At 44.2% G+C, this 27,773-nt stretch overlaps 1 protein-coding gene across 1 annotated transcript; it reads right to left on the reverse strand.

The window, feature by feature from the left end:
- Window positions 1-222: 222 nt before the first annotated feature.
- mief2 (mitochondrial elongation factor 2) lies at window positions 223-26,756 on the reverse strand. Its single transcript, XM_080721015.1, has 8 exons — window positions 26,637-26,756; window positions 13,956-14,120; window positions 10,516-10,690; window positions 8,352-8,452; window positions 5,402-5,578; window positions 3,473-3,636; window positions 2,693-2,845; window positions 223-2,156 (listed from the first exon to the last, which is right to left on the reverse strand). Exons 2-8 carry the CDS (start codon window positions 14,094-14,096, stop codon window positions 1,658-1,660), a joined length of 1,410 nt encoding a protein of 469 aa, XP_080577141.1. The 5' UTR covers window positions 14,097-14,120; window positions 26,637-26,756; the 3' UTR covers window positions 223-1,657.
- Window positions 26,757-27,773: the final 1,017 nt, after the last annotated feature.

Here is a 27,773-nt window from a genome sequence, read left to right on the forward strand (position 1 = left end):
TGATGTACTGAAGTCATGCACAGAAAACCGTTCTTTATTCATTTAACCCATATAGACCCGAGGCCAATACTAAAAAACCCCTTCTAAAACATAACCTTTTGCGGGATTTGGCACCAGCATGCGCCCTCCCCATCACTCACACACACACACACACACACCCACACCCACACACACACACACAATACTAGACTGTAATAGGCTTTTAACAAACTTGTTGGCTGGTGCAAGAACTTTATTTTGCATCATCAAATTCTGTTACTTATCCTCTTCCATTTGCAAGAACATAATATGGCCTTGTAGACCTTCAACGAACTCAAACATTCACCCGCTAGTAATCAATACAATATATATTATATCAATCACGATAATCCCACACAAGCCACCCGAAAAGGTTTCTGTTCCATTTGGCGAGTCGGTGTTCATCTCACCACAGTCCGTAAAAACAGACCCAGAAGCTTGTCCGCGCGCGTGTGGGAGGAATTATCATTTTTGCGCATCCTTCAGGGAAAAAAAAAGACAGCTTTTTCCAACAACTTGGGTTATATAATAAACCCTTCCTCACCTCCTTCCCATTGGCACGTGTTTGACTTTCCTCAGCCCTTTTTGCTCATCAGGGTCACCAACCTCCAGCTGTATCGCAATATATTATGTAAAATAAATGCCTTCCAGTCTCCTTGTGTTCCTCTCCTCCGACTGGGAGGGTAGAGTAAAGTGCACGGTGCGACTGCCATTCTCACCTTTTTATACCTTGCTGCATCCTGCACCCTCAGATCAGAGTGGGAGGGGAGAAGGAAGCAAGGAGGAGGCCATTGGAGAAAATAAAAACCACATTCAAGTGTCTTTAAATAATAAGAGTCAAGTCTCTTAAAATGCAACCTTTACCTCACGACTCTGTTATTCAGTTATCTCTTACCACTTATAGGGGGATGGGATGGAACCCTAGGCTGATTGTGTACGATGTTTTTTCCCCAGTTCAGGTTAAAAAGAAATACAGCAGGGTAAACACTTTACAGGCTGCTTAGGATTGACCTTATAGTACACCATGATGCAAGTAATGCAGCTAATCAAATCGAATAATGGGTGAGTTAGATTTAGGTGTACCTGCCAATGTGCATTGACAATACTGTTGACTACCGTCTATGGTTGCACAATGCTGGCAAATGGTAAATGGTGCATTTATATGGCATCCTTATCCAAGGTGCCTCACAATGTGCATTACATTCACACACCGACGGCAAAGCAAGCAAATGCAAGGCACCAACCTGCTCATCTGGAGCAATTGGAGGTTCAATGTCTTGCTCAAGGATTGACACCAACTCTGGAAGAGCCCAGGTTCAAAATTGGGAACCTTCGGATTCCCAACCGACTGCTCTACCTCCTGAGCCACTGCCATCCTATTGGCATGCCCACGGCTCTGTGCATACCAAAAGCTAATACACCCTTAGCTAGCCTGCCATGTTCTTTTAATATGCTATAGTTTTTAGCCTAAGCTGGAAAACAACAACCTACAATATAAGCAAAGCCTAGGGTTTCCTTTAAGCCCTATTTTAAACTTGTATGAAAGTCGTATGAATGACCACTGCCCAGAAAATATGGACACCAGGTTCAGCTTGAAAATGGTTAACACAAATCATGTTGGTGCGTCTGTGTTACACGTTTATATGAGCAGTACTTCGGGCTCCGACACGGCGCAGTAGAGCATAAAGCCTATCTGGTCCACCTGCTCTTCTGAAAGGCAGCTCAACAGATTAACGGCCGGCTTGAAGTAGCTATGCATGGCGCCTTGCTCCAGGTAGCCAATCAGCTCCGCGACGCACTGCCGGAAGCGTGCGTCCACGGCGCCGCGGGACCAGTCGCTCTCGCTGTCGCTGAGGTGCAGGATGAGGTTGGCCAGCGGCGCGGCGGGGAGCGGCCGCAGCGCGGGATTCAGGCGGCACACCGCCTTCAGGGTCTTCAGCACGTGCCGGCGGCAGCCGCCGTCGGCGTCGTCGAGCTGGGCCAGGCGCTGGGTCTCCCACGGGTAGAGGGACAGGTGCCACGCGTTGACCCAGGGCGAGGTGAGCTCGGGCTGGGCCGTCAGCGCCACGTCGGCCTCCCTGATCAGGGGCAGGATGGAGATGAACAGGCGCTGCACGTCGCTCGCTTCGTCTCCGGGCCTAGAAGACAACCACAGCATAGTACACAACATGGATTAAACTAAGCAAAATAAAATCTCACCACTGAAAAAGTTTGTAAGTCCTAATGTGCGATTTGTGAAATTGTGTGAAAGGAGCCACCACCCCCTCTCCCCTCCCCACAATCACAACCACACACACTAGCACGGATTCCTAAAAAAATTACGTTAATGTAAAAAGTTTTAGTAATATTGTTCCTGCTGTTGTACATACTGCCAACCAGGTGAAGAAATCACAGTCACAGATGCAATGCTTTTAAATGAAATATCAGACAAGTAAGATTTAGGTAAGATAACTGCACAAACTGCTTTCATAAAAGACATGCTGGCTTCTATGGAATCTAAATGACTGTAACTTTCCATCACATTTCGTTACCATTTCCGGAAATGGTTTCATCACACCGTCACAGCTGGTACAGTATGTGGACTTGACGTCTGCTATACGATTACAATAACGGTGGCGTTTTAATTTCAAGAACCATCATAACACAACAGACGCACATTAATAATAAGACATACTGTATCTCAAGGTGAAGCTCTGGAACTCCCGGTACGGGTCTGACCAGACAGTCCATGGTGCTGCTGAGACAAGGCCAGTTCATGGTCTCTATGATAGCCTTGTTCAACATGGTCACCAGGGCCTCTGAAGACAGGTAGCCCCCCACCAGGAATCTGTATTATGCAACAGACAAAAATCAGAGAAAGACACAAGAGAATCTCAGTGAAGCACAACTTTGTGGGCTGCTACTACACCACATTTTAGATTGTTGCTAGGAGACATGCGAACATCCTTGTGTTTCAACATCCACTAGCAAATATATCGTCTCTGTTGGGTGGAAACCTCATACATGTCCAAAACCGTAGCTTTTCAGGATTCAAATTCAGAAATAGCGAAAGTAGAAGAATCTACAACCTCAAAACTCATGGCTTAGCGCTGCGTTTCGAGCTTGTATATCTGCTACTTTTGATGCTTTTGTGTGACACTGTAGTGTGATCAAGTAGTAGGCTGTACATTTATGAAAACACAAAGGTTTATGGTTAGGAAGTTAGGAATATGGAGGTTTCTGCTTGACAGCGACAACATATTGACTCTTTTGGGTGGAAACCTTTGATGTAAAATTAAACCTTTTCAGGTAATGGAAAAAAGCACAATTAATGATGCATTGAAATATCTTGATATGCCGGCAGCGACGATACGAACGACATAATAACACTAAACTGTTTCTCCTGATAGTTTATGTGCGTTTCCCTGGGCAACGGTTACAAAACGTTCATTCATGGCAGCGTTTTCACACGTACCTGTCCCAGTAGCTGCGTCCTCGGGGGAAGTACTCCAGGTTGACCCTCCGGACCATCCAGTGGAGGGGGTGGGTGAGGAGGGTCTCCTCCCCCGGAACCAGACGCCACAGAGAGGTCTCCAGCTGCAGAGGAACCAGCAGGCACGCATGGTCCGCACTCACAACCTACACACGCGCACACACACATACACACACACACAGTACATATGATAGTACATATGATATCTTATCTGCAGTGGTGGAAGAAGTACTCACACGTTTTAACTAAATGAAAGTAGGGCTGTCAGCTGTCACGATATGACATTTTACATGACGATTAATTGTCACTCAAATAATTGGCGATTAACGATTTAATTGTGTTTTTGTCTTTGACAATTACATTTCTGTTTGGCTTGTAGGCTTTGAAGTTGAACATGGCAGATATGACACATAACCTAAATATACAAAGAAATTACTGACATATTTGACAACTTACTACTTAAAAAATTACTTTGATAGTGGAAATAGCAGATCTACAAGCTCACAACTTGTAGAGCTTGTAGATCTGCTATTTCCACTATTTCGGACATTTTTCAACATTCATGATTATGACGATTATGACAAAATAATTACGATAAGGTCAAATAATCACGATTAGACGATTATTTCGACCGTAGGTCGCATTTACTATCAAAACCTCCACCGGCTGTCCGTGAGTGAGTCAGTCCGTCACACGTCACACTCTTGCCCTGCTCATATCTCCGCAACCGTTGCCCCCATCCACGCCAAATCTTGCACACACACTCCTGACCTGCCAAACTACTACCTCCAAGGACCCCCGCAGCTCCAGGGACCCCCAGGTCCCTGGGGGACCCCCAGGTCTAATTTTGCCCTGCTCCTATCTGCACAACCGTTGCCCCGATCCATGCCAGATTTTGGTGTAATCATTGTGACAGCCCTAAGTGAAAGTATCAATACTCCAACGTGGATATGCTGTAGTCGGTTACAAGTAAAAGTCCTGTTTTCAAACTACTCGGGTAAAAGTACAAAAGTGTCGGTATCGGTGTCAAAATATACTTGACCAAAAGTGAAAGTACTCATTGTGCAGAATGTCCCGTTTCACAAGTTCAAAGCGTATAAAACAAAACGTATAAAAACGAAAATAGCCAATCTACAAGCTTAAATGCAACGCACTGTGAGCTTGCTGTCGGCCGGGAAACCTTTCATGTCCAAAATGTTACTTTTCAAGAAAAGACATTCCAATGAATCCTAGTTATTATTGAATCACAAGTTCTTGTTAATACTTTTCATTGGTTCAATATTTACAACACCCCAAGACTTAACCACTTTCACTTTCAAAAGTAAAAAATAGCAGCTCCACTTTTGCACGAGAGCCATATAAAGTTGAAACATGATAAAAGGTTTCTGCCCGACACAGCAACTACAGTATTTGCAGGCATGTCAAGTGTTACAAAATAACCACATACGAGGAAGAACTGTGGCCAAGTCTGTTTACGTAGTGAAAGTGTGTGTGTGTGTGTGTGTGTGTGTGTGTGTGTGTGTGTGTCTTAGGGCATTCACCAAATATTCGAATATCAAAGCCCCCCCCCCCCACCCTGACAAGCACTTGGAATTGTAGGTATTACATTTAATGTGACTCGGTTCCACAGATGAATATTGTGAAAATAGCAGATCTACATGCTCACAACGCCTCGCGTTGCGAGGCGTTGTGAGCATGTAGATCGGCTATTTTCACAATGTTCGCCTCTTGCTTACTTATAATATTTGACAGTTTGGCCAGTCCTGTCAAATATTCGACTATTCGAATACTTTGAGGTCGAATAATTCGAATACTAAAAATCACTATTCGTGAATGCCCTAGTGTGTGTGTGTGTGTGTGTGTGTGTGTGTGTGTGTGTGCGTGCGTGCGTGTGTGTGTGTGCAGCGCCACCTGCAGGTCGTCCAGTAGAGAGCCTCCCAGGCTCATCTCTCCCAGGGGCATGTCAGGGTGGCGCGTGTGGAGGAAGGCCTGGATCTCTGTGCAGACGTCCAGAGCCAGACGCTGGGCATGCGACACCTCCTCAGCCCCCAGCGCTGCCCGCGTGTCATAGTACTGCTGCAGACGCTCCTAGGCACACACACAGGTTGGTATTAGCACAGGGGTCTTCAACAGGGCATCCGGGACCCCGAGGGCAGTGGTTCTGAGACCGTTTTGACTCAGGGCACCCCTGGAAATAACGTTTTCATCCACGGCATTCACCAAAAAATAGCAGCTCTACAAGCTACAAGCTTGTAGATCTGCTATTTGTGGCAAAGAGATTTGGTGAAGATGGAAAAAGAGCTCACCAAGTACAGACCAACTCAGGTCCATTGTACTAACTGTAGAGTGTCTAAAGTGGTTAAACTGAAGTGACATTGATGAATTCCAAGTATACTGAGCAGTATATGTACCAAGCATGGGACTGGTCTGCTGCGAATAGCTGCTTCCAAGGCCAGTCGCACTCCATGGCCCCTGTTACTTTTTCTATATGAAAGATTATTAAAGTACTCTGCAGCAACCCTGGACTTGCGTCAAGGCACCCTAGGGTGCCACGGTACCCACTTTGAGAAACTCTGCCCAAGGGGGTCCGCAGAGTTACTACAGACAGACAGACCTGGGAATGTTACAATTACAATGTTACAACAAAAGGGACTAATGCAGGTCCTAGTTTAGCAGATGTTAAAAAAAAAAAACACACTGCAGTGCAGAGCATTATTACTACTCATATGCTGTATGATGTTCAAGTTATGTTTTGCCGATTTAACACAAAACCTAATTGTGGAACTGACACCTTACAGTTAAGATAAGAGCTACCAAAGGTTGTTATGTCGTCTCTGTCGGGTGGAATCCTCATATGTCCAAAACTTTTCAAGATTCATATTTTTAAAAAAAACAGCAAAAGTAGCAGATCTAGAAGATCTTGGAGATCTTCTACTTTTGGTGCTTTCATGTGACGCTGTAGCATGATTGATCTGGCTTTAATTTATGAAAAAAGATATGGAGATAGGAGGTTTCTGTCCGACAATGATGATATTAACATATCCACTTTACTTCCTTTTGTCTATCGTTTATCATGGGTTGCGCAACACTTGTGTTGCAATGTTCCAGTCAAGTGACGGTTTTATTTGTACTTTCAAAGGATATGCACATACTTTTGGATTATGTTATATATAGAACTGTCTAACTGGATAATGGATAATGTAGTTTATACTACTTTCAACATGGCGTCCCTATTTTGGGCATGTCATTTACGGGGCGAGGACTTTTGTCAATTTTCCAAACACGACCCGACGATTTTCAAAAATGGCGAAAACAGGCAATCTACAAGCTCACAGCGCTTTCACGATGCGATGCGTTTTGAGTTTGTAGATCGGCCAATCTTCACAACCAAGTATGAATTAGGGCTTAAGTGGTTAATAGCATGCGACGGAGGGTGTTTTAGAAAATGGAACGAACAGCTGCAGGGAAGGAACTGACACCAATTCGGTTAACAAAGTCAAGCAGGAGAGCAACGCCAGATCAGGACTGTCACCACTGTTTAGCTCTTGCAAAAAGTATGGTTTCCAGTGTATCACGGTTACCAAGGGTGCACAGTACACTGGTCCTTGTGAGGTGCCAGCCAAGCCAACGGATTAACCCATTTAGGCCTAGAAATTATTGAATGCTTTAACCAGTGAAAAATAGCAGATATACAAGCTCACAGCGCGGCACCGAGTGCCACGCTGCGAGCTTGTAGATCTGCTATTTTAGAAAAAGTCGTGAAAATGTGTGCAAATCTTTGAATATATGTATTTTCAAAGTGAACGTTTGTAACTCAAATTTTGCTTCTGGGGGGTCCCTGGAACTAAATATTTTGAGATGGGGGTCCGTGGCCAAATAAATATCAGTTTGGGGATTCTTCACATGAAAAGGTTTGAGAACCACTGACATGGTTTGAGAACCACTGACATAGTAGTCTCTCAAGAACAGACTAACTGAGCTCCAGTTAAGTGAAAAGGACCTTTTCTTTGACGATGGCTGGCCAGATTGCTGACATATAGAAACATAGGTTTTTCAAAAAACCTTAGAAGGATTCAAAAGACACTTATAGAATCGGGTCAAAATTCAAATTTTCACGATTTTTCAAAAATAGCAGATCTACAAGCTCGCAGCGCGGCACTCGGTGCCGTGCTGTGAGCTTGTATATCTGCTATTTTTCAATAGTTAAACCATAAAATAATGATACACAAAATGTGTACCCGTTCTAAATGGGTTAAACACTAAATAATGAAAGGAGTATTAGCCACACTTCTTCAGGGTGAAGATGGCAGCTCAGTCTGTCTGAAAGGTTCTCAATCGTGGGTAGAAAAGGCCCCGTTTTGAACATGAACGTGATTTAAAAACTAGATTAGGAGAAAACTGCATGTTTATGCAGCAGCGTTACAGGAAAGTGAACGAGGGAGACAGCACTTCTCGGTCATGTGATCTCGCGTTGCATTTCGTGAAATGTAGTGTTTTTCGTCACCGCGGTAGCCTGGTACAGTACCTAAAGTACAGTATAGTTTATAGTAACGCGTCGATGGGCACACGTAGACATCAAAGAGATTGACGCGTTGACACCTCGTGGGCATCCGATGAGTTATTAGTCTCATTTAAAACACTTTCAACCTGGCCTCCCGATTTTCGTTTTCAGACAAAAACATTTCTAAAGCTCTCAGCGTGTCACGTTGTGACGCGTTGAGAGCTTGTAGATCGGCTAGTTTCAGCAAAGGTATTTAATGTTGAGCGAAAAACAGAGAATAAACTACCATAGAGCCCTGAGGGACAGCAGCGATACGCTCAACCATATGGGGTTTGAGAGGTTAAAATGGAGAGAACATACCTGCAGGGTGAGGACACACAGTTGGATTTTCTTGGGTTTGGACTCCAGCGCTGGTGGTGCATCCAGAGCAAACACCTGCTGCTGCTGTTGGCACAGATCACCTGATAGGACAAGGAAACGGCTGTCAAACCTCACACACCAACGCCATTAAGTAACCCAGAATATCCATGCTGTCGATGGTCAAACAGAAATAGTGAAACTAGCAGATTTGCTAGATTGCAACGCTTTGTATTGTGTGACGTGTGGTAAAGTTTACAAATCTGCAAATTTGCAAATCGTTGCTGACGGGCAGAAACCTTTAATATATTCACTTTTCATATGCGTTGTGACGCGTTGTGAGCTTGCAGATCTGCTATTTCTTTAAACGTTTTTGGAGCGTGTGCGCTAGCACGAGCTCCCTGTACGTCGCTTTGTGTGTCCACTTGAAAAATTGTGTTGGTCAGCACGAGTTGGTCAGCACGGCGGGATCTGCGCATGTGCAACTTTTACCGCACGCACGCACGCACGCGCACACACACACACACACACACACACACACACACACACACACACACACACACACACACACACACACACACACACACACACACACACACACACACACACACACACACACACACACACACACACACACACACACACACACACACACACACACACACACACACACACACACACACACACACGATTATTCTTACTCATTGGAGCCTTGCAAGGGGCAAAACGTACACAGCCCGGTCCTCCTAAAGCAGGACGACAAGGTCCGACACCAAATTAATACTAATTTCTCTCTGATGTGTCATTTCTTTGATGCACATGCAGCGCACGTCAGACTGTGTGCTGTGGCAGAGCTCACCACAGCACTGCGCTCACTCGCGCTGGTACAGGCAGCAAACAGAACAAACGCTGCTGAGCTGGTAAACTTACTTATTGTTGTAGTTTAATTATTAATGCTGTGTTACCCACCTACTGTAGTCCTACTGTCCCTATCACTGTGTTAATTTTGCGTCGGGAGACTCAGGAAGCAAAGCGCTTCGCCTCCATTTACAATCAATCAACATCTCCGTGCATGAGCAGTGCAGGGGCGGCCTTAGCTATTTTTTCACCCGTTTCACCAGCCTCCAAGAGCTGGCTTGTTTTGTCACTCACTATTGATAAGGAAACACTAAGTTAACTAAGTTAACTTCTGTATGTGATTGTTGCGCAACTAAAGTTATTATTATTAGTATTATTGTTTTATTACATTTTGCTATTTGGCTATGTAAAAAAAAAAAAAAAAAAAAACAATAAAAAAAAAAAAATTCCAGGCAAATGTGGCCACACACACACACACACACACACACACACACACACACACACACACACACACACACACACACACACACACACACACACACACACACACACACACACACACACACACACACACACACACACACACACACACACACACACACACACACACACACACACACACACAACTTCGAACCGAGGTTTGATTTTTTTAAATTAAAGTGGTTATGTCTGTCTTTGAGTTTTAAAAACCATAAGATAAGAGGTCTTCAAAGGTTTTCAGACCAAGTACCCCCTAGCTGAGAGAGAGAGATGAACCCCACTACTGTACATATTGTATAAAATGGTGTTGCACATTAAACCTTTTCATAGATTGCTTCATAGATGCGTTTAACACCATCAGTGTATGTTGGATTGAAGTTAACGTGTATTTTCAGATAATCAACCACTTAAAACCGCCAATACTTAGTAAACCTGAAATCTACATGTGAGTTTGTATTTGCTAATTTTGGGTAAAGTTCCTTTCAGAATAGGGATGCTAGGATTCAAGTAGTTCATGTAAAAAAGATGATCCTATCACACAAGGATTGGCAACCCCCTTGCAAGTAACTCTGGACCAACGCACTGACCCCCTAGTGCAGTGGTTTTCAAAGTGGATTCCAGGGACTCTGTGGGATCCTTTAGGGGCGTTGAAATGGACCCATACAAGTCTGTAACTGACAGTGCACAAATTATTAACCCGTTGTACACTGTCAGAGTCAAGGGGAGACCTTGAAATTTGAAAGTTTGAGAAACACTGCCCTAGCGGTCCCGAGGACCCCCTGTTGAAGACCCCAGCCAGGGATAATGTGTCTTTGAAGGTTTTCAGCACCTTTCTTCTGCTTGGCCTGCTTGGCTGCCTTGGCCACGTGCTTCATGACCACGCCCTCCAGGCCCTTCCTGATCATGGTGGGGGAGGCGGAGACTAAACCCAGCTCCTCCCAGCTCTCCGCCATCTTCTGCTCCACCTTCTCGTCCTCGGCGGCGCGTCCCGCCCGCTCGATCAGCTGGAGACGTCACACACACACGCACACGCACACGCACACGCACAGAATAAAGCCAAATTAAATCTCATGCCTGAAAATGTAATGATGATGTTTAGGTTATCATCATTGTAAACTTTATTTTGCTGCTGTTCTACAAACTGCCAACCGGTTGAAAAAAAGTCACAGGTTGAAGCTTTAAATGTTGCCATTCGTGACCATTCATGGTTCATGGACGATGCTTAGACTAACTTGTATTCTTTCTATTATTAATTTGACCACTTAAAAAACTAAAATCTTAATATACAGTAACTAATGACCGAGAATAGCCGATCTACAAGCACGCTGGGACCTGTTGTGAGCTTGTAGATATGCTATTTTTGGTGTGCAACATGCTTTCGTGGCAGACATCATACCCCGCTCGGTCTTAAAACCTAATTCAATGTGCCACCTGTGGGCAACGTGTTGGCAATTAAGACCTTCTACAACCTGGAAAAGAGGCCGTCATGAACAGCTGTTTGCATACCTCTCACTAATGGAGGAGAATGGAATTACTTAGGCATGAAAATTCAATTTACACCCACAAAGTAAGCAGGGTAAGTGCTTAATTTCTACGCGCGACACGTCGTAGTATGTGTGCTGCAGTGTCTCTTGGTCTCACTCGCAGAGAGCAACACAAAGTTGCTTTCTGCGAGTGCGTGCACGGCACGTGTAATGTCCGAGACTCGAACCTGTGTGGGAAATCAAACATCTGCCCCGCTCGTCACAAACCAGTTTTGTGAGTGAAAATATACATTGCCAGGTGTATTTAAATAAAAAGTGAAGCTTTATTAGTTTATTTCTATTTCACTCAAATAGAATGAGATACTGTTCCACCTTGTAAAATGCCTCAGGAGTCAAGGTCACCTGGAGGGGCTGGTACCTCTGGAGCAGACCCCGGGCCGTACAATGCCTGGGGGCCATATACGGCACTTTGGTAGGAGTGTGGCACAGATAGGGTTCAGAGTGGCTTGAAAATGTATTTTCTGGAGCATTTTAGCAGTAAGATGGGCCAGCTCATGACGCATTGTGCTCCAAGTCTCCCAATAGAATCCTAATCTAACAAACCTCAAGGCCCATGCAGGGCTTTGTCCCTGCTGCTATCTGACAGACAAGCATTGCAGCGTTTTAACTGGTGGGGGGAACAGCCTAGGACCCTCTGGGTCACATTGATTGAATCACAGCGGGCCCCTGATAATATTACTGGTCTTAAAAACTACCAAACAACCAGACTATAGTGGAGTTTCCATAAAGCCACTTTTTGCGCATTAACGGCTTATTCGCAAAATGTTTTTATGGAAACACTTCAAAATGCGAATAAACTTTCATTATCCGCTAAAAAGGTTATCCGCTTGGAGGAGGAGGATTTTGAGCCTTTATCGAATAAACTAAATGCGCTTAAGTGAATGGAAACGGGTCAGACAATAAATGCGAATAGATTATGACGTTCTAGGTCCATTTCCCCTGCCGTTTTGTCCATGGTATAGCGTTAGCCCACAAAACAAACCTGTTGTTTGTTACACACAGAGTGACACGGACCATGTGTAAATTCCTCCCGTTTTCACCTCAAGCCATCGGTGGCGAGCGAACCCTTCCTCATCACACAGTGTTGCGTGCCTGAAGTGCCCAATCTACAAGCTCACAGGCACAGCAGCTCGCTGCTCGCATCCACGTCTCCGCGCCGCGTTGTGAGCTTGCAGATCGGCCACCTGACCTTCCAGAGGACGCTGAAACTTTCACTGTGCAGCGACGCGACCGCGGTTTTCCCGGTGAACCGGTAGCTTTATGTATTGAGAGGAACTCTTGCCAATTTCTTAAGAGACTCGTCGCCAATTGTAATATATTTAAAAGTTATTTGGGGCCATGATGATGACTGATAACCCCTTCTTCCCACTGCTAGACAGCGACCGAGTCACAGCAGTCAAGACGTGCAGACGGTGCAGTGCTCAGGTTTGGTCTGAAAAAAATCAGCCCGATCAACTCTTGCGAACGTCGTTAATTCGAATGACACCCGCAAATGGAAACATGCTAAATTCGCTTTGTCTTAATGCGTATTTCTGATAATTCGCTTCCCTAATTCGAATAGGTTTATGGAAACGTCACTACTGACTCTCCTGTGAGCCATGTCCAACACAGCCTTGTCTCACATCTAGTGTGAAGTGAGCGGTGCTATTTATTTCTTCCACATTTTTAGAGCTACAGATTTTGTTCAAACTTCAACTTGTTCAGCTTTACACAGTTGTGTGTGCTTGTACTTTTTTTCGTTACAATCTTTTATACTTTTTGTGATGTTAGAAAAAATAGTTTCCCAGTGAATTCCTTTTTTTTAATTAATAGTTTTATCCCACAATTTTAACCCTAACACATTTTTCACCCAGTGCCAATTGTAAAAGCTGAAATCCTGGGTGCTGCTCTCCCTCTGCCAACCTGGGGAGGGACCCGAACTGAGCTCATGCTTCCCCGCGTGAGCAGGCCACTTCTTATCACCTGACAGGGGGGAGCTTCCCCCTGTTGGACGTAGCACGTGGAAGGAACACGTTATTCCAACCAGTTGGCCAGGGTGGCCAGGGGGAGGCATTATAGAGACCAGGATTAGTGCATGTTTTTGTGAGGGTATCTACCCGAGGAGACACGGGGAGAACATGCAAACTCCACACAGAAAGGCCCTTTCCCCAACCCCACCTAGGGTGTGGTCGCTGATGACGCGGAAGAGAGAAAACGCCTCCCGGCGCCCACAGCATCCAGCATGCCAGCAATCGAACCCAGAACATTCTACCAACTGCACCACCATGCCCCCAGTGAATTCCAATGGGAAATGAATTCCGTCTTACTATTTATATTAGTGCTTGTAATATAAATAGTAGCAATACCACAAGGTTCTGCATGAGTTCAATGGACCTTTTCCTGTAACCTTTTTTGTAAAACCCCAAAGTCTATTGAGTTCAATGGACTTTTTCTGTAACCCTAAAAGTCCATTGAGTTCAATGGAGGGGTGGTGCAAGCTTGAGGATTGGTTTACCCAATCCTCAAGCGTGTTTTCAGCAAGCCCTCGCAGTTTCTGCAGAACAGACTGTTTTGAACATGTAATGTGACACTTAAGTCGGCCCAACCAATCATCCCACTTATTGTTAAGTGGTCCGATGGGAGGGCCACAAACAATTTCACGATTTTCAAAAGATTGGGGAACCACTGCCCTGAAAGGACAGTCTCCTTCCTTGACCAATGAAAAGATGAAAAAGTTCAAACTCACCCGTTTGACAGCCAGCGTAGCGATGCCCAGAATGGCAGCCCCGCCCACTCCCAGCACCAATCGGGCGTTAGACAGCAGGAAGTCCACCACCATGGCGACGCCATCCTCGCCCCGCCCCCTTCTGCTGCTCTGGAAGTACATCACTTCCTGGTCTTGGAGTTAGCCCTGAGGGAGGGGAAGGAAAGGTCAAAGCTGACTAATGCAAAGAATGGCTGTAAAATAATATTGTGATATAAGAGATAGATATCATCATCTGCGGTTTTAGATATTGTAATATGGCATTGATAGATAGATAAATAAATAGATACAGGTAGATGTCTTTATTTTTGTGTCATACAACAGAGGTGCCCAGCCCAAATGGACTTACAGGACACAATATATAAATCATTGCATAGGTGTACAATATAAAATAAAAACTCCAATTCATACATAGAAGATTCTGTCTATTTCTTATTTGAGCACTTGCGCAGGAAACCAGGTTCAAATCCGGGGTAGAAGAGGAAAAGTTACATAGTGCAGTTTTAAATGAAAGTAAGTAAGCTGTGCCGAGCCCATGTGTGGCCCAAGGGAAGGAGCCCTTAGAAAATGATCAGAAATCTCTTTGACTGCGTTTACATGCACAACTTTTATTCATTCAGAATGAACTCATTCCGAATAGATTCATACCCACGTTTACATGGGTATAAAAGTATTCCTCATTCCTCATTCGTTTACATCAGCTTTTCTATTCTGAATGAGCAGTCATTCCGAATATAAGTGGAATAAAACTGTGCATGTAAACGTAGCCATTGTGTCAGTATTTTGTGAAACCTCCATTAGTCAGCTACACAATAGTTATTTGACTTTTTGACTTCTCCAGTGCTTTCAACACTATCCAACCGTCTCTGCTTGCGGAGAAGCTTACGCTGATGGGGGTGGACAAGGGCTTTGTGGCATGGATCACAGACTACCTTTCAGAAAGACCACAGTCTGTGAGACTGCAGGGCTGTCGGTCCGATGTGCTGGTGAGCAACACGGGGGCCCCTCAAGGAACTGTGCTCTCACCCTTCCTGTTCACTCTCTATACATCGGACTTCCGCTTCAACTCCAAGACCTGTCATCTGCAGAAGTTCTCAGATGATACCGTAGTGATCAGCAAGATCTCGGGTGACAACACGGCTGAGCACGATGGTGTGGTTAGGGACTTTGTGCAGTGGAGCGAGGACAACCATCTCAAGCTCAACGCAAGCAAGACTAAGGACCGCACCTCCAAGAGAGTCCCCCCGGTGCCAAGCACCATTAACGGTGAGGTGGTTGAGCTCGTGGATAACTACAAATTCCTCGGAGTACACCTGAATAGTTCACTGGACTGGTCGGACAACGCGCAGGTGATTCACAGCAAGGGGAAAAGCAGGCTATTCCTCCTGAGAAGACTGAGATCGTTTGGGGTGTGCAATAGGATGCTACAGATGTTCTATCAGTCTGTCATGGCAAGTGTCCTCTTTTTTGGCATAACATGCTGGGGTGGCAACAACAGAGCAGGTGACACGTTTAACCTAAACAGACTGGTGAAGAAAGCAGGCTCTGTCGTTGGGTCCTCTCTGCAGGGGGTGGAGGAAGTAACCAGGGTGCGCACTGCGAAGAAGCTAGATTCCATCTTGGAGAACTCCTCCCACCCCCTCCATCTAGAGATCACCAGTTACTGGAGTAAGAGAGGAAACGACCGCTTTACCTACCCAGTACGGAGATGTGAGAGATTAGGAAAATCTTTTGTACCGGCTGCCCTTAAGCTGTACAACGAGACACATAACGGACGCTTGAAAAGGTCTCCCTTCCTAACTTAGACTTACGGAACCATTGCTGTATTGACTTTGACCTCTAAGGAACAATTGCTGTATTGACTTTGACCTCTAAGGACCTTCCAGGAAGAGTGCTCATGTGCGCCTTGCGGTGACACGCTTCCTAGTTTCTTCTTTTTTTCGCACTGATTTTTGACACTGCACTATTAGGTTGTTAGTGTTGGTAGTTTCTGAGTATGTTTTGCTTTGTTTAACATTGACAGTGAGATACTTGTTTGCACTAACTAGCATTGACTGCTATGGTCTCTTTTGCAAGACACTTTATGTATATATTCTTATATATTATTCGCCCCCTCTATTGATGCACCTTCTCCTTATTGGTACTGTACTGCTCTTGTCTTTGTTTGTTTTTTTCCCCCTCTTATCTATCTTTCTTACGTCTCTGTAACTTTGTAAATAACTGTATACTGCTGTGCTACTACTGGACAACTAAATTTCCCCCTTGGGATAATAAAGGTATCTATCTATCTATCTATCTATCTATCTATCTTATAGGGGTATTTGGTTAAGAAGAAAAACACACTGTGATATTGGATTTTATCCATATCTCCCTTATCTCCCTGCCCTAATGCAACGTGCAGCTGCAGACTAAACATTACATGGCTGCATTGTAATAAAATGGCTTTTATGTAAACCAATCAACTAGCACATTACATTACATAGACTTAATAGTGTGCACACCCCCTTAAAAAGAAATGGGGTCAGAGTCACGTGACGCGCTCAACCAAGATGGCTGCGTAGAGGAGAACGGCTCTCACATCTTTTCACATTCTGCTTATTTTTAATAGTAAAGAACTAAAAACTTTTCGAACCGACTTGTAGAAACCTTTATAAGGTGCCACAATGCCCCAAGAGACACGAAAAGTCTCATATGCGGCTAAAGCAAGCGTGACGTCGTCGGTCAACACACGAGGAGCTAGCAACGCGGCTAACAACGAGGCTAGCGTCGACCAAACACAGGGTAACTCGCAGAGAGTGTACTTATTCCCCCCATCTCCGGCTCCGACACGACTGGAAGATAAAACCGTGGACACTCGCAACAGGGGGATGTCTGGGGACGTGAGTAAGGAGTTTGAGAAACTCACTGCACTTATTTTGGCGAAATCCGAGGCTCATGATAAAAAGTTGGAGGCTATTAGTGTGACGACGAAAGCTACAGATAGCAAGCTAGCTGACATAGCTAACCGCATTTCCGAGGTGGAAAGACGGGTGGTTTCGCTGGAGGAGGCGGTCGACGACATACGGGCCGCTGAACCGGGAACCTCCTCAGCTGAATTAGATGCTCTACGACTGAAATTGGACGACATTGAGAACCGGGAAAGGCGTTTAAACCTAAGACTAGTTGGATTTCCACCTCATTGCGAGCAGGGTGACGTCATCAAGTTTCTGTGCGACACATTACCAACTCTGCTGAACATACAGTTCCCTCACGGTCTGGAGTTCCAGAGGGCACATCGAACCGGCCCACTACGAGACGGGGAGACGGGCGGCGCAGACGGCGGCGGTGGTCAACCTGCGGCTGGGAGAACCATCATCGCCAGATTCCTGAGATTCCAGGATAGGAACCTGGTCGCCGACGCAGCACGGAAGATGGGCAACGTCGTATGGAACGACCATCACATCATGGTGTTCGCCGACTATTCCAAGCTCGTCATGGAGAGGCGATTCAAGTTCAAGGAGAGCAAGAAAGCACTCCACGGTTTGGGAGTGCGTTTCTCCCTGGAATTCCCTGCGGTCCTGGTCATTCGGACGCCGCAGGGGAAGCGCCGCTTTGAAGATGCTTCAAAGGCCATGGTCTTCATCCGATCCTTGGGGTGATCTTCGCACGCTGATGCTGTGGTAGCTCTTTGAGTACAAGTACCTACATTTTTTATTTATTCTACTTAACCCTCTCTCTTTGTTTTGTTTTTCTTTTGTTTGTTTAATTTACAATGACCCTTTTCTTTTAATGCCTTAATCAAGTCTATTCTTGTTTCCTTGTTTCTTTTTCTTTTGGTCTCATTTTATATTCCTTAGTTTCTATTTTTACTGTTTTCCTAGCTTTTAAGCTAATTGTATTTACTTTTTATAATAAGTGTAGCTAGGCTACCATTCTGTTTCGTAAGGGATAGTAGAGGATAGAACTGGTGGGGTAATGTTAAAACTTGGCCTAGTCTTGGATCTTGGTTCTTTTTCATTTTGTATTTTGCTATAGGTAACATGTTTCATGTTGGTGAATTAAGAGTGCTCTGTATTAAGGCAGGCCATATTATATACTCATTCTGGGGCCCATGCCTGGGGTGAATCTTTTTATAATTTACTTTATATATTTTTTATCTTTATTTCTGTATTTATTTTTATACTTATGGGTCTGTGGATCTATGTATGTATGTATGTATGTACGTATGTGTGTATAGGTGGATATTTATATATATATATGTATAGCTTTTATCTTTTATTTTTCTTATTTCTTACCTTTCATCCTCAGTTTTTATTCTATTGTGTTTCTGTAACAATTTTTAGTTATGAAGAAGTAACTAGGTGAATGTTGTGTTCAACAAAGTGTTTAATCTAATTCAAGGATTCAATTTAGACCCGAGATGAGGTGGGGTTAAACGTGAACCGTATGGCTGGTTCCTTGGGGCTGCGAAGCCATGCGCGCTGTGTATGAGTGAAGGGAGGGTGTGAATGAGTGACGTCATGGAGTTATGTCTTAAGGGGAAGAGGCCTGCCCGGTAACTAGGGGGCGTGTGTGCATTCCTTCTGATCAAAACTACAAGCTACAGCTGCTCAAAGCACATGGCCTCTTCTGTTGCTAGGTTACGGCCTCTGACCCTTCTAAACATGGAAGGGGTCGTCACCTGGTGGTTAGATAGTGTAAATTCATGCAGTGTACTCACGTTGTCGCTCAGCCAGCATTTGTGTCTGTGGGAGTGTGTGTGTGGGTATGTGTTCTGTGTGTATCTGTGTGCTTGGGTTTGTTTAGTATGATAATACTTCAGATTAATGTTGAGTTATTTGTCTGGGTGTGTGTGTGTATGCCTTCTCTGTGTGTATGTGTGTGTGTGCGCATGGGGGGACAGTTCATAAGAGCCTCCCATTTATATAGGTAAACTGTTGTTTTATTTTTATTTATTTTTTGTTTGAGGGGTTAGGTGCACAACTGCACATAGGGTCTAAAAGAGGCCCCGATAAAACGGGGATACTCTCAGGGCTGTTGCAGCAGGCTCAATTCAGGGCTGGCTGTTTGATGGGAAATTGCAAATGATAGTAGCTGCTGCTGGGTCCTGGTGTGTGTGTGTGTGTGTGTGTGTGTGTGTGTGTGTGTGTGTGTGTGTGTGTGTGTGTGTGTGTGTGTGTGTGTGTGTGTGTGTGTGTGTGTGTGTGTGTGTGTGTGGGTGTGTGCGTGCGTGCGTGCGCACATGTGCGTGCGAGATTGTAGGCGGGGGCCAACAACGTTTTCCATCTCCTTTTCGTTCTTTGCCTTATATAAAGTGGGGGATGAAGCTATTGGCCCCACACTCTGTATGTTAACCTGGGCGTGCATGTGTGTGTATGCGGGTATATGAGGGAGCTAGACTGAATGATCCAGGGTCCTAGCGGCACTACTAATTTGGGCATAATTAAAAATCGAATGAGGTCGGTGGGTGTACTTTACAATCATTATAATTTTTGTTTCTTTACTATAATATACGATGGTTAATGATGGAGCGGGGGGGGGGGGGGGGGGGGACGTTTCACCCACCCCTTCCCGCCCAGCTGGGGTTAGATTAGTGGATGTGGGGCGGGTGTGGGAGGGTTCGATTTCAGGCAGCTGTTGGAGGGAGTCATGGACCAATCTAAGGGCAGGGATTATGCCTGGTTTACCAGACGGTCAGGGAGGGGGGTGTCTGCTGTTTTTTTTGTTCAGTGTATGTCTATGTGTTTTTTGTATAATGTATATTTCAAGCTAAGCAAGCACAGGGGAGGGGAGTTGCAGTTAGACCTCTGCACTAGCTGGCTGACCTTGTGTCAACCGGCACTTCAAGTGGGTTGAAGCTCATGAGCTGGAACGTCAAAGGTCTCAATGACGTGGTTAAAAGGAAAAAAGTTTTGACCTTTGTTAAATCCAAAAAATGTGATATTGTGTTCATGCAGGAGACCCATTTACTCACTCAAGAGACAAAGAAGTTATGTAGGGACTGGGTAGGATTTGTGGGAGCAGCCTGGGGAAATAGTCGTAGCAGAGGGGTGGTCACACTGATTAGTAAACATCTGCAATTTAAATGTATCAAGGAGAGCAGGGACGAGGAGGGAAGAATTGTGTTAACATTGTGTCAAATCCAAGGGAACGTTGTGATATTAGCTAATGTGTATGCTCCCAACGTAGATGACCCCTCATTTTTTGGTGTTCTTGAACGGATGATTGGAGAAATGGGGGATCATCCTATTATTCTTGGCTCCGATCTCAATGAAGTCCGGGATAATATACTTGACCGTAGCTCGTCAGCTCCCCGCTTATCCAGGGCGCAGGTTGCTCTAAATGATATGACAACGGAACTTGGTTTGGTAGATATATGGCGTCTAATGCATCCAATGGAAAGAGAATATACTTTTTATAGTTCCCCTCACGGCTCCTTTAGTAGAATTGATTATTTTTTAGTCTCGCAGTCTTATGTATCATCAGTAGTGACAACTGAAATAGGCAATAGAATTATTTCAGATCACAGCCCAATTTACTTAAACCTATCGTCATTTCGTAAGCCTGAGAGATCTGTCAGATGGAGACTCAATTCTAGCCTGCTTTTGGACGAGACCTTTAAGGAATCATTGAGAGCACAGATTAACCTGTACATAGAAACCAACGTGCCCTCTGCTCCATCGGCTGGGATCGCCTGGGAGGCATTGAAGGCTTTTCTCCGAGGCCACATAATTCAACATGCGGCGTATAAAAAAAAAGAGAATGCGGCTAGGCTCCTAGAATTGGAACGCAAGATTGGTTGTGCGGAAACTAAATTCAAAAATGATATGTCTACGGAAAATTTGGCTGATTTAACTAAACTCAAATATGATTTCAACCTTATTATGACTCAGAAGGCGGAATTCAGTCTATTCCGGGCTAGGCAGAAATATTTTGAGGAGGGTGATAAAGCCGGAAGATTACTCGCCAGATACATAAAACAAAGAGAGGCTATGAGTGCAATCCCTGCTATTAGGGACGACGACAGCAATCTTATCACGGACCCCAGAGGGATTAATTATGCGTTCAGAGATTTTTACAAACACCTTTACACTTCTGAGTCACGAGTGGACAAAGACGAAATTGACTCATTTCTAACGACCTTAGACTTGCCAAAACTGTCAGAGGACCAAACTGCTCGTCTGGATGTGCCAATTACTATAAGCGAAATTATAGACATTATCAAACTTCTGCCTACGTGTAAAGCTCCTGGTCTGGACGGATTCACGGCTGAGTTCTTTAAGGCTTACGCTGAGGAGCTAGCTCCGCTATTATTGAAAATGTATGATGAGGCACTGTCGGAGGGTCACTTTCCTCCTTCATTAACTGAAGCAGTTATTACACTCATTCCTAAGGCAGGAAGGGATCCGTTAGAGTGTAAAAATTACAGACCAATTAGTTTAACATCATGTGACAGTAAAATATTCTCGAAAATATTGGCTAACCGCCTGGACAAGGTTATTACGACCCTTATCCACCCAGACCAAGTCGGGTTTATTCGCTCCCGCACTTCCTCTGACAATATTAGACGTCTGATTGACATAATGTGGACCACCCAAGATGACTCCGCCCCCTTGGCGGCCATTTCTTTAGATGCGGAGAAGGCATTCGATCGTGTAGAGTGGCTGTACCTGCTTTCCACTTTGGAAAGTTTTGGTTTTAGCGAAAAATTCATCAATTGGATAAAACTTATATATACTCTTCCCACTGCCTCGGTCTTAACCAACGGTATTATATCATCCCCTTTTCAGCTGGGTAGGGGGACCAGACAGGGAGATCCAGCCTCTCCCCTGCTCTTCGCCGTCGCCCTTGAACCTTTAGCCGCGGCTATTCGTAGAGAACAGGCATTTCCAGGTATAATAATGGGACACTCAACGCATAAGCTGATGCTTTATGCCGACGACATCCTCCTTTTTGTCTCTGAACCAGAGCGATCCCTCCCGGTGCTATTCAACATTATCGATAAGTTCTCATCTATCTCAGGCTATAAGGTGAATTGGTCCAAATCTGAAGCTCTCCCTCTCTCTTCATTTTGTCCTAAGACGTTGTTTAATTTGGGCTCCTTTGAATGGCCCCAAAAGGGCCTAAAATATTTAGGCATAACTTTCCCACCTAAATTGGATGACTTGGTTAAGACTAATATTGAACCTTTACTGGATAAGTTACGGACTGACGTAGAGCGATGGTCATCTCTGTATCTCTCAATGTGGGGTAAGGCGAACATTATCAAGATGAACTGCGCTCCGAGACTTAACTATCTGCTTCAGGCTCTCCCGGTTAAAATTCCACTGCACTACTTTAAACAATTTGACCAAATTTGCAACAAATTTCTATGGAATAATAAACGGCCCAGGATGAATTTGAAAAAATTACAAAGGCCGGTGGACAAAGGAGGCCTGGGTGTCCCAAATCTTCTATTATACCATTATGCTTTCACTATGAGGCATATGATGCAGTGGGCTTTACCTCCGGAAAGGGCCCCGCCGTGGTATGGTCTCGAGAGTGCGGTGTTATCACCAATCAAGCCCTTTGACTCATTGTCAACTAAACTGGATATTGTAACCAGGGAACATCCTATTATATCTCATATTGTTTGGGTTTGGAAGAAAATATCATGTACGTTCAAGTTCGATCCCTTTCTTCACTGGTCTGCTGGGATATGGCTTAACCCTAAGCTGTGCATAAATAAAGAGCCATTCTATTGGGAATCATGGCACCGAAAAGGTATCTCAACTCTGAGAGACTTGTATAATGGCTCTGTCTTAAAATCATTTGGAGAATTAAAAACTGAATTCGGTATACCACAGAATCATCAATGGAGATTTTTCCAATTAAGACATTTATTGGGAAAAACATTCGGCTCCTTTACATCCCCCCCCCCCAAATCCGATACAGTAGAAATTCTATTAAAAACTTTCGGGATTGGCCATGAAGCGTCGGCATATTATGTCATGCTTCGTGAAGCATCCGATACTACTATGCACGCAATCAAGATCCCTTGGGAAAGGGATCTGGGGGTGACAATCTCGGACAGGGAATGGGTCAGAATTCTGGGGAATATCAGGAAAATGTCGAGAGAACTACGTACTAGATTGATTCAATTTAAAATAATTAATAGGATTTACTGGACTCCCTCAAGACTATTTAGGGTGGGCCTCACTGAAAACTCTGAATGTTGGAGATGCAAAGACGGAGACGGTACGCTGGTACACATGCTTTGGAGCTGCTCTAAAGTCCAAGACTATTGGGGGGGCATTCACGAGAGACTGCAGCGGATAACAGGCCTGATCATCCCTTTCAATCCTAGCTTGTTCATTTTAGGAGACCCCAATATACTGTCCGCCTTTGCCCCCTGTTTGGCCGAATGGATTCAGACTGCTATCATGCTAGGCAGGAGGCTCCTGGTCAAAGAGTGGAAAAATCCAACAGTTCCTGCTCTATCACAATGGAGTGCAGCCTTAGGTCAAGTCGCGGCCTATGAGAGGTTGTCTTACAGGTTGCTTAACAATACGGACAAATACGATTTGAAGTGGGGTCACTACCTGCTGCAGGACTTGGGACTGGGCGGCGTTCCTGGCTCGTGAGCGAGCCTGTACTCACTGGTGAACGTGAACAATAACATTTTTATAGGGGGTTTGACTGTGGATGTCCGTTGTTCCTGTGCGCGCTTGAAAACTGTTTATATTGTATTTTTGTATTTTTATTTTTTGTATGTGTATGTTTGTATGCTGTATTGTCATTATTGTCTTGTCAAAAAAAAGGAAAACTTAATAAAGTACCAATCATAAAAAAAAAAAAGAAATGGGGTCACGGATGTCGTCAAAAATCTAAATGGTCCTATGTGTCTGTTTCCTTATCAGACCACTCTCTACCCCACATATTCCACTCACAGCAGAAAATGGCACAGAATTTCTTATTCTGTACTGTTTTTTTAAGTTTTTACAGATGTAAAATATGTTCTCCTTCCCGATACCGATCTCTGTAACTTGCATATAGGTCGTTACGGAGTACCGATTAGAAAACCACTGTTTGTTATAATAAAAATCACACCTAGTGTGAAGTGAGCAGTGCTTATGAGTTAATTTCATTAAGTGTCCCGCTTGCCAATCACAGTCGTTTGTTTGTGCCAAGATGTAGGCCATATCTAGGCCAGATGTAGGCCATATCTAGGCCAGATGTAGGCCACGCTTCAGAGTCCGGACATTTTATGGGGACCACCGGACAAAGCCAGATGGGTTTAGCTTCTTCCAGGAGCAGCGCTCAAAAAGAAGTCTAGGACAGGTGTTCTCAGAGTGGGGTCCAGCGGGGACCCTCAGGGTTCCTTGAAGGGGTTCCAAATGCACCCTAGCAAGTGTGTACAAATGGAACCAAATGGTAGAGATGCTCTGATTGCAATTTTTGGGGCCAATACCGATCACCGATCAACTGGAATCACAGTGACATATCACAGCGTCAAATCCATAAATTCTTCTATTAATTGTGTTAGTGTAGCAGCATTTATATATTAATGATTCTTCTTACAAAACATTGACATTGTATATTAAGTATAAACATTAGGAGATTGCAGGCTGAGGTCCTTTATTGTCCAATTCAACTTGTAGGAGTTGAAACTCCTACAAGTTGAATCTTCAGTCCCACAGATAAATATTGTGAAAATAGATGCCGATAGAGGCATTACTGGCCGATGGCGATCACTCACCGATCAATCAGCACATCTCTACCAAATGGATTTGTACACTCTCAAGAGTTATGCGGGGGCCTTGAAATTAAAACGTTTTGAGAACCACTGATCTAGGAATAAATACAAATAATCATGCAAATAATCATGTAAATTGTACAGTGAGAATATAATACAGTACAGCAACATATTACTGTAAATGAAATCCCATCAGTGTGATTAATGTATGGCATGGGAATGGCATTGACTGGCATACTGTCCGATTATATACCAACGTTTCAGCCAGTATGGGCAGCTTTTCCGATACTGGTGTCGGTATTGGAACAACTCTAGCAGAGAGATCACTTCTTCGCTCTGAGATTGTCCCTTCCGGATAGAGGGGGGCCGGGGCATACGCACAGTACGTGACTGCAACAGAAATACACTTTGTCAACTTGCCCAAAGCCAAATGTGTGCGCTGCGCTTATAAAATCGAAGCCCTGATCACCTGGGAGCCAGAAATAGTAATAGTATCACTGTTAAGTAAGTTGTTCCAGTCTGGACTTTGGAGCAAGGCTCCCTTTTAGCACAAGAGGTGAGAGGGCACAACATCGGTGACATATACCCGCTTCTGACTGGCACCCGTCTGTGATGCTATTTATGGATGCAACGCACGCATTGTCCTTATAGAATGCAATGCATACATGCCACGTTGATGAATCCTCGCTCTGCGTGTCGAGGACAACACAACCACCAAATGCATGCAAAAATAATAAACACAGCTCGACTTTGTTAACTGGCGTCAAAGCCAGACAAAGCAAGCCAGCAAGGGAACGACCACACACACAAGACAAAACAGTCATCTGTCACTGGTTAACATTTAGCTAGAAAAGTAAAGCAGACTCTTTATCATTGGTTCTCAAATTATTCATTTTTTTCAACATTTTTGAACACAGATGTTTTCTTCTGGGGGTCCCTGGCACAGAACATTTTCAGATGGGGGGTCCACAGCCAAATGTTTCAACTTGGAGCCAGGTCCTTGGCAGAGTTGGCACGAAAATGTTTGAGATATACTGCTCTAAAATGTAGGTCACTCACACAGTCACAGCTAAGACATGATGGCTCAGTGGTTAGCATCACGGCCAGAGGTTACTGGGTTTAAACTTTGAACCCAACTAGGGGCCTTGCTTTGTGTGGAGAGTAGCATACTCGTGGGTCTACTCCCACACCACAAAACATGCCTGTTTATTAGAGACAGTGACCTTGATCAAGGCACATGTTATAGCTGCTGGTCCCCCTGGGGCACTGACTGGAGCTCAAAGGCTGCACGACTGATACTTTGTAAGGATAAGGATGGGTTCAAATTGGACATTAAATACTGAACTGAAGTAACAGAGGCTCTTCAGATCTTAGTTGACAGTCCCCCCCATATTTTCTGCCTAGCACTGTTGTTTTATTTGTCTGTCATTCAATGTTATATAGGGGTTAAAAGAGGACCCCAATTGCAACAAGCCCCAAAAGCTTTATTGAGGTGTATTGTTTATCCTTTTAGTTGACCGTGTACCAGTGAACTGTACTGTTATGAAACTGTACCTTTTCCTATGCAAAGTAACTTGTAATACTTTCACTCAATCAATGTTATGAGTTGAGTAAGAGTGGGCGGGGCAGGCTGATTGTTTACGAGGCATTGTCAATGAACAACAACATTGAACACACACACAGCCCAAAGGCTAAACGTGACGCACGTATCCATTTAAACTTTAATAGTCCCATGACTGACGACTTTCTTGTTGGCTGGATATCACGGTATCCGATACAAACAATTTATCAAGAATGAAACAAAAGTTATCGTTTTTTTTTCTGGTTCCTGCGTATACTGGCTAACTAGCAAGTTTGCTAAAGTTACCTGGCTCAGCCTCAAATCACAACCCTCACAATGTTATATGAGATAAAGTGCATATATTTCGAGGTATATAGGCCTTACTTACCACTCAGTAAGGATTGGAAAGTAATACTACGACCCCCAAAAGCATTAAAACGTGTACTTCAGCCTCACATATCTCGTCCACCACTGCATTCTGTAGCTAAAACAGCACAGCTAGCTAACAATACAAGCTAACGTCTGCTGGAGCAGCTGTTGGTTGTGAGTGACAGGGGAACGTCCCGCCTACACAACACAGCTGATTGACACCCCATGCGTCCAATAGGAAGGCTACAAAATACATATCTTAGAGGGATATTTTTCAAGTCTTTAACTTAAAGTCTTTATGCAATAGTATGATTATTTATTATTGGAAATCAATTACAAACCCCAATGAAATGTTCAAATTGTACTGCATTAGAGCTAAGAAAAACTGGCTGCAGTAGATGGGAATTTAAGGTATATCCCTGGCTAATACGACAAATATGCCTTAATACATTATAATTGTCCTCTATAACTACAATGTAAAATGAAAAACACATTAAATATTTAATTTCTTCTAGAAATAGCTAATCATCCACTCAATAAGGGAAATGCCTGTTGCAAGTTGATGATGTCTTAACCATGTGTGATTGATCCCTATGGAATTTATGGAATGCATGTGAAAATAAAAACAAACGTAATACTACCTATGGTTAATATGAGCATCAAATCAATAGAGAGCTGTCCTATAGGCCTACGGGTATCTAAATATTAATTTAGCGAATGTCTGTCCGCCGTCTGTCTGACGTCATAGCCTACTGTGACGTCATAGTCCTGACATCACAGACTGGCCTGGACACGGAACACCATGTATGGGCATAAAGATCTGCCCAACGGGCACTCGAACATGGAACACCATACAATATATGGGAATAAAGATCTGCCCAACGGGCACCCCAGTATTACTTCTGAGACTCCTGCATTCAATGGCTCAGATACTGTGCACACCCCTGTGCACCAGCGCTTGACAGCTCTAATAGGCCTAGATATTGCACTGAAACGTGTGTTTGGTATTGATGGATCTATTAGATATCCCAGGTTGTTGGAGACATGTCCTAGGCTGATCGAGGCGAGGGACAATCTCAGTTACCCCTTTACGCATTCACCCTTTAATATTAAGACTAATAAAAGTACTGTCCTTTCTAGTATCAAAGTGTCTATA

This window comes from Nannobrachium achirus, assembly GCF_963921795.1.
Source record: "Nannobrachium achirus genome assembly, chromosome: 3".
NCBI lineage: Eukaryota > Metazoa > Chordata > Actinopteri > Myctophiformes > Myctophidae > Nannobrachium > Nannobrachium achirus.

What these genes read in the sequence shown, in the direction of transcription:
- mief2 (XM_080721015.1), bottom strand. Translation starts at nt 14,096, where the DNA reads ATGTACTTCCAGAGCAGCAGAAGGGGGCGGGGCGAGGATGGCGTCGCC. An exon ending in GCAGGCCAAGCAGAAGAAAG is followed by an intron (nt 8,453 to 10,515) that starts GTGCTGAAAACC and finishes TTGTCCTATCAG; the next exon opens with GTGATCTGTGCCAACAGCAG. An exon ending in CTCTACTGGACGACCTGCAG is followed by an intron (nt 3,637 to 5,401) that starts GTGGCGCTGCAC and finishes GCGCGTGTGTAG; the next exon opens with GTTGTGAGTGCGGACCATGC.